At 46.0% G+C, this 6,377-nt stretch overlaps 1 protein-coding gene across 1 annotated transcript; it reads left to right on the top strand.

Annotated features, from left to right (window-relative positions):
* The first annotated feature begins 3,635 nt into the window (after positions 1-3,635).
* Positions 3,636-5,833, top strand: HJV (hemojuvelin BMP co-receptor). The gene is made up of 3 exons (XM_060087065.1): positions 3,636-3,732; positions 4,147-4,709; positions 5,210-5,833. Exons 1-3 carry the CDS (start codon positions 3,636-3,638, stop codon positions 5,831-5,833), a joined length of 1,284 nt encoding a protein of 427 aa, XP_059943048.1.
* Positions 5,834-6,377: the final 544 nt, after the last annotated feature.

Here is a 6,377-nt window from a genome sequence, read left to right as displayed (position 1 = left end):
TGATCAGAAGGACGTGTTTGTCTCTCCTTTTGTGATGGATAACAGCTATCGTTGATCATTGCCTAGATACATTAATTCATTAGGAGTTACAAAATGCTGATATTGTAGTGCTGATATTGTAAAATGCCATTCCTTCTTCATTCATTTGCTGGGAAACTTCTATAAAGAGAAAATTTCCCCTCATCTTGTGTTCCCACAGAAAAAATAGGATAAATGCTTAATGCTTTCCAGTTTCAACATAATGAATTAGTTGTTCCCCTAGCATTCTCCAACAATGACCAATGAGTTTGTATGTTTAAGAATCATTGTGAACTCATAGATTTAAACATACCTGATATGTTTAGATCCATTGCATACAGTATCCATTTTGACACTCAAATTGTCCCATCTTTGGCCAGTGGGAACTGTTCTAGTTGCTTCTGAGTCCTTTTGATAGAATTCTAACAGTTTTTGAAAACTTCCTTGCTTATCTTGGACAATTCCTGCCCCATACCTGAAATTAGCCATTTCTCCAAGGAGTTCCTTTTAGTGTGAAATGGTATTGAGATAGCTCAGATTGGACACCAGGGGTGCTTATTGCTACTGGGTTATCGTTTCTAGGCCTTTTCAGGATAAAGTTAGGATATGTTTTAGGATAAAATACACCATGAGCTCTGTATAGCTATGAGTATATACCATATATAAAAGTATAACTCTGAATTATACTTCCAATTTAAATTCAGAATATAGAGTTTTTACTTAACTTCATCAATCATAAATCTGTATCTCTTTATTCTACATCAAAAATCCTGGTTCACAAAGACACTAACATTATTACTCATTTGTTTTATCCCACAGTACACCCACAATACTTTCAGAATAACAATAACAACAGTACCACCAACAATATGACTACCTAAAATGTTTTTGCAGTTCTTTTTGTCCTTAGAGTATATCCCACTTGGGATGTCATAGTCAAATTATTGTGTTTTAAAATCATTTGGATAGTTTGGTTGGGGTCATTTTACATTTTTATAATAAAAGCCCTTGTGATATGGCTTCATGTGGTGGAGAGAAAAATTTTCAGATCTATATGTATAAAAAAGAGAAGAGTACTCTGTGGACTTCTAAATTCTGAATTAAATGTAGAGCAACTTAAGATGCTTTAATGACAGTATTTGGAATCAGTCCTTCTGTTAATTTCACTTGGCAAGTACTAAGAGATGATGATGATCCCTGGTGCCTATGGCTGCAAAAATACAACATGGCTAAATTCCTTGGTTGCAATATCTTAAAAGGTCACTGGATTATGCTACTTCACAAAAGTATCTTTCTGAATCTCTTTTTCTCTCATTTTCTCTCTCCAAGTTCTTCTTCCCTGTGGATTACTAACCTTCAAAAAATTCTATCCCCATTCCTTCTTCTTCTCTTTGCCTTTGCTAGCTTCCTCCCCAGAAACTCAGGAGCTTATATGTTTGTATGTATACTTGGGAAGAGGAATTGCTACATAAACAAGGGAGTGAGAATGGAGGAGGTAGGGGGATAGACAGCTGCAAGGATCTGAGCTGGTAGACTGAAACAAACCCTCATCCTAAACAACTCAGAGCTCAGATTTCTTCTTTAGACAGCTGGCTTTTTTAGTCCTTCTGAAATCTCTACAAAAATGGGGGAGGGGCTGTGAACTACCTCTGCTATGCACCTTATTTAAAGTCAGCTACCTCCTAGATATGTTCTGTAGAAACTAAACGCAATATTCAGTACAGCAGGGATGAGGATGGTGAATGAAATGCGTACAGTTGTCCACTCTAATTTTTAAAGGCCAGGAGCTCATTACTGACAATGCTGAAGGGCTGCCTGCAGTAGGCAGTGACTAGAATCATATAAGCTTGAACTGGATATCTGACTTGCTTGTCATATTTCTGTCCTCCCCCCCGCACTTGGCACCCTATACTCCATATTGTTTCTAATCCTCCTACCCTCCCCACTCCCCCCACTCCAACACCCTACCCCCACCAATGCTCCTGGAATCTTGGACTTAGCTATTTTTAAAACAGTCAACTCAGTAGCCACCTCCCTCCCCTGCTCAGCTGTCCAGTACTCCAGCCACCCACACCAGACCTTCTCTGGTTCCCTGACCTCAGTGAGATTGCAGCCGGTCTGGGGACCTAGGGGAGACATGGAGAAAGAGACGGGGGATCCCCTGGCTGGAGCTGACTGACAGTAGACAGTCATGGCTGGAGAATTGGATATCAGACTAATGTTTGACCTCTGGAAACAGTAAGTCAAAATGAAACTGCAATTCCTTTAATAAGCTTTTGGAGTTAGAATTGAAGTTAGAATTTCATAAAATTATGACATCTACTTGGATGTCTCTGGTCCAAAAGCTAGGATCTCTCCCATACCAAGGTGCCCCAATCTCCATTTCTCCTTCTGTCTTATTTCTTTCTGGCCTCTGGCCATTAGAAATTTAAACCTCCGTCTCTCCTCTGAGAGTCAGCTCTCTTCTTATCTTGTTACCTCAAGACTTCTGATGAAGTCTCCTTCTTTAATATGTGTCCCACATTTCCTATTTTGTGTTTTTCTCACCAAGGCCAAATTTAGCCTGAGATGATTAGTCACTGATACCCTTCTATCCTGCTCCTACTTAGCAGTGCCCTTCACATTGCGCTTCCAAGGGTGGGGGTTACTCCTTGTTGTAAATGATTTCTCCCCACAACTCTAGTCCCATCATCCTATTCTTCCTCCTGCATGACTCTCCCTCAATCGTATCCTTATCCCAGGAGAGGGTAATTTGGCAAAAGGGAGTTAGCCTCTCCCCAACCTCTGTTCTCATCAAAAGATTGAGAACTTCTAAACTTGCAAGGTAAGGTTAATGGAAAGAGTGGTTCTTCAGTGAGGTTTGGAAAAATACAAGAAGAAATGTTGACTTACAAACAAATATTTATTTGCATGCTTGGCTTGCATCCCATTATCCCCTGAGAGAGAGGGATTATAATTTTTGCACTCTAGAGTAGATGAAAGAGACTGGTTCCCTTTTCATTTGAATACTGACGTTCTAGAGAACAGGGATGGTTATACCACCCTTACCCCTTCTCGCTGAAAATTCTGACACAAAGGAGGAAAATAAATGAATGACCTCTGGAGGGTGTCCCCTCCTGATAGGGAAGGGCAAATAAGAGGTATGTTTCTGAAGTATTTTCAGATCCTAATTCTGTTGGGGAGCCCACTGGTATGATTGAGATCTGATCTATCCACATGATTCCTCCTTTTTTGACATTTCTGCTGTTTGGTAGCTCAGAATGGGGCAATACAGTGGACTCTGCCCCCCTGAGTTCACTCAACCTTTCTTCCACCCCCACCTAGGGGTATTGCATAAGGGACCTGAAAGTGGCCACAAGAGCAGGGCACAGAGGCTTAACAGCCTTGCTTTTACTTCAGGGAGCCCCATTCTCCCCAAACTCCAGTCTGCTCATCTTTTTCCTGATCTCCAGAGATTCTCTTCACACGATTCTGAACAATCTTCAACTCTTCTCTTTCCCCATGCCCAGCCAAATTTCTTTTTTCAGTCCCTTACAGGACGTCCGGTCAAAATTCACTAGGTAGGAGGGTCACCAGCTGGAAAGAACCGGAACCTGGGGGGACCTGGCTGGATAGGTATGGGGGATCCAGGCCAGTCCCCTAGTCCCTGGTGCCCCCATGGCAGTCCCCCAACTCTAAGCATTCTCACTCTCCTGCTGCTCCTCTGTGGACATGGTAAGGAAGGGTTAGATAAGGGTTTGGGGAATCTAGGGGGTAGGCTGCTATGTAGGGGTGGGCATGTGAGCTTGGGTGAGTGAGAAGAGATGGGTGCTGAGGAATTCCAGTCACTCGCCCCACTCTCAGATAGGTATATTTTATTCTCCATTCAACTTGGGGAAGGGCACTGGGAAAGCCCTTGATCCACAGGGAGAATAGATCTAGCAGGGCTTACACATGTTTAGCAAGATTGAAAGAGGACAAGACTAGAAAGCTGGGGGGCTGGGGGCTCGCGGCTGTGCACTGGGGTCTGTGGAAGGCTCTCAGTTGGGTTTTAGGACCGGCTGGAATCCCCTGATGAGGTTTGGGAGAGTTATGGTTGAGCGGGGATCTGGGGACCATCTCACAATCCTCTCTCCCTTCCGTCCTCAGCTCATTCTCAGTGCAAGATCCTCCGCTGCAATGCTGAGTATGTATCTTCCACTCTGAGCCTTAGAGGTGGGGGTTCACCAGGAGCCCTTCGAGGAGGAGGCCGGGGTGGAGGGGTGGGCTCCAGCGGCCTCTGCCGAGCCCTCCGCTCCTACGCGCTCTGCACTCGGCGCACGGCCCGCACCTGCCGCGGGGACCTCGCCTTCCATTCTGCTGTGCACGGCATCGAAGACCTGATGATCCAGCACAACTGCTCCCGCCAGGGCCCCACGGCCCCTCCCCCACCCCGGGGCCCAGCCCTTCCAGGCGCAGGCCCGGTGCGCTCCTCTGGTCCCCCAGCCCCGGACCCCTGTGACTATGAAGGCCGGTTTTTCCGGCTGAACGGTCAGCCCCCAGGCTTCTTGCATTGCGCCTCCTTCGGGGACCCTCACGTGCGCAGCTTCCATCACCACTTTCACACGTGCCGTGTCCAAGGAGCTTGGCCCTTGCTGGATAATGACTTCCTTTTTGTCCAGGCCACCAGCTCCCCCGTGGCAGCGGGGGCCAACGCCACCACCACCCGGAAGGTCAGGGACTCAATTGCTCCTCCAGATCCTCCCAGGGTCACCTCAGGGTACCACTCCCATGCCATTGCCACTATTTCTCAGCAATGCTCCCTATTCCCTTTCCTCCTCAACCGCTCTCACATCTTGAATCACGCCCTCCTACCAAACACTCGCTCCTGTAAATCACTTTCCCTCAGTGGGAATTTCACGCCAATGCAGAAAACACTGAAGAGAAATTTGGAAAGAGGAAAGTTGAGGAGCCCTGGGTTGAGGAGATACAGAAAGGAAACTTTTCCTTCTCTTGTGGGAGCTTCCGAGGTTGAGACCAAATAAGAAAGAGAGGGGTTGAGCAGGGATAAAGCAATATTGGAACATAAAGAAGGGATCAAGGAGTGAGAACCATGATAAGCCTTTCATCTCTGCTGGGATCAGATCCCTGACTATGTAATGAGGCCTGACTGGTGGAAGCGGGTAGGATGTACTGAGCCCAAAATAAACTGTTTTCCCTCTTGCCCTCACAGCTCACCATTATATTTAAGAACATGCAGGAATGCATTGATCAGAAGGTCTACCAGGCTGAGGTGGACAATCTTCCCGCAGCCTTTGAAGATGGTTCTATCAATGGAGGTGACCGACCTGGGGGCTCAAGTTTATCCATTCGAACTGCTAACCCTGGGAGCCATGTGGAGATCCGAGCTGCCTACATTGGCACAACTATAATCATTCGGCAGACAGCTGGGCAGCTCTCCTTCTCCATCAAAGTAGCAGAGGATGTGGCCAGGGCCTTCTCAGCTGAGCAGGACTTGCAGCTCTGCGTTGGCGGATGCCCTCCAAGTCAGCGACTCTCACGCTCAGAGCGCAGTCGTCGAGGAGCTATAACCATTGATACTGCCAGACAGCTGTGCAAGGAAGGGCTGCCAGTTGAAGATGCTTACTTCCATTCCTGTGTCTTTGATGTTTTAATCTCTGGTGACCCCAACTTTACTGTGGCAGCTCAGGCAGCTCTGGAGGATGCCCGAGCCTTCCTGCCAGACTTGGAAAAACTGCACCTCTTCCCCTCGGATGCTGGGGTTCCTCTTTCCTCAGCAACCCTCCTAGCCCCACTCCTTTCTGGGGTCTTTGTTCTGTGGCTTTGCATTCAATAACTAGGCCAGAAATCTCATGACTGGTTTAGAAGTGATTTGTGGATAGAGATGGGCCAGGAAGAACATAAAGAATCACTGAAGGAAACAGTGGGGACTAAGAGACACATGAAACAGTGACATTTATCTAGAGTGAGAGAGGCTGCAGTCCAGGGTTGAAATGATCACAGAGTGAGGATTCTGGGCAAGGTTTCTGCATTCCAGACCTCAGTAGGGGCTCTTCACTAATTTTCCCAGTCTTATTTATAGTAAGCAAATTGTTCCAGTCCATCTATTCCTGAGATCACCCCTACAAGCTTAGAGGTTATGGGGTCCTGACCATCAGTAGAAAATTTAAGGGTTGAGACCTTTAATAAAGAAGAACTGAAAGAGAAAGAGATGATCATTACCCATCAGAAACTCAAAATCTAATGATATTTTCTCTTGGAAGGTGGAAAGAGGAGGAAATGATAGGGAGAAGAGTCTATTTGATAAGTATATGTGGGTAAGATGTGTTCTGCTTTCTTGGTTCAGAGATGAAGTGGGGGTTGTCTGGATTTTTGGTGAA

This window comes from Mesoplodon densirostris, chromosome 2 (assembly GCF_025265405.1).
Source record: "Mesoplodon densirostris isolate mMesDen1 chromosome 2, mMesDen1 primary haplotype, whole genome shotgun sequence".
Lineage (NCBI taxonomy): Eukaryota > Metazoa > Chordata > Mammalia > Artiodactyla > Ziphiidae > Mesoplodon > Mesoplodon densirostris.
This window is presented reverse-complemented; position numbering and strand designations above follow the sequence as displayed.

What these genes read in the sequence shown, in the direction of transcription:
- HJV (XM_060087065.1), top strand. Translation starts at nt 3,636, where the DNA reads ATGGGGGATCCAGGCCAGTCCCCTAGTCCCTGGTGCCCCCATGGCAGT. An exon ending in GCTGCTCCTCTGTGGACATG is followed by an intron (nt 3,733 to 4,146) that starts GTAAGGAAGGGT and finishes TTCCGTCCTCAG; the next exon opens with CTCATTCTCAGTGCAAGATC. An exon ending in ACGCCACCACCACCCGGAAG is followed by an intron (nt 4,710 to 5,209) that starts GTCAGGGACTCA and finishes TTGCCCTCACAG; the next exon opens with CTCACCATTATATTTAAGAA.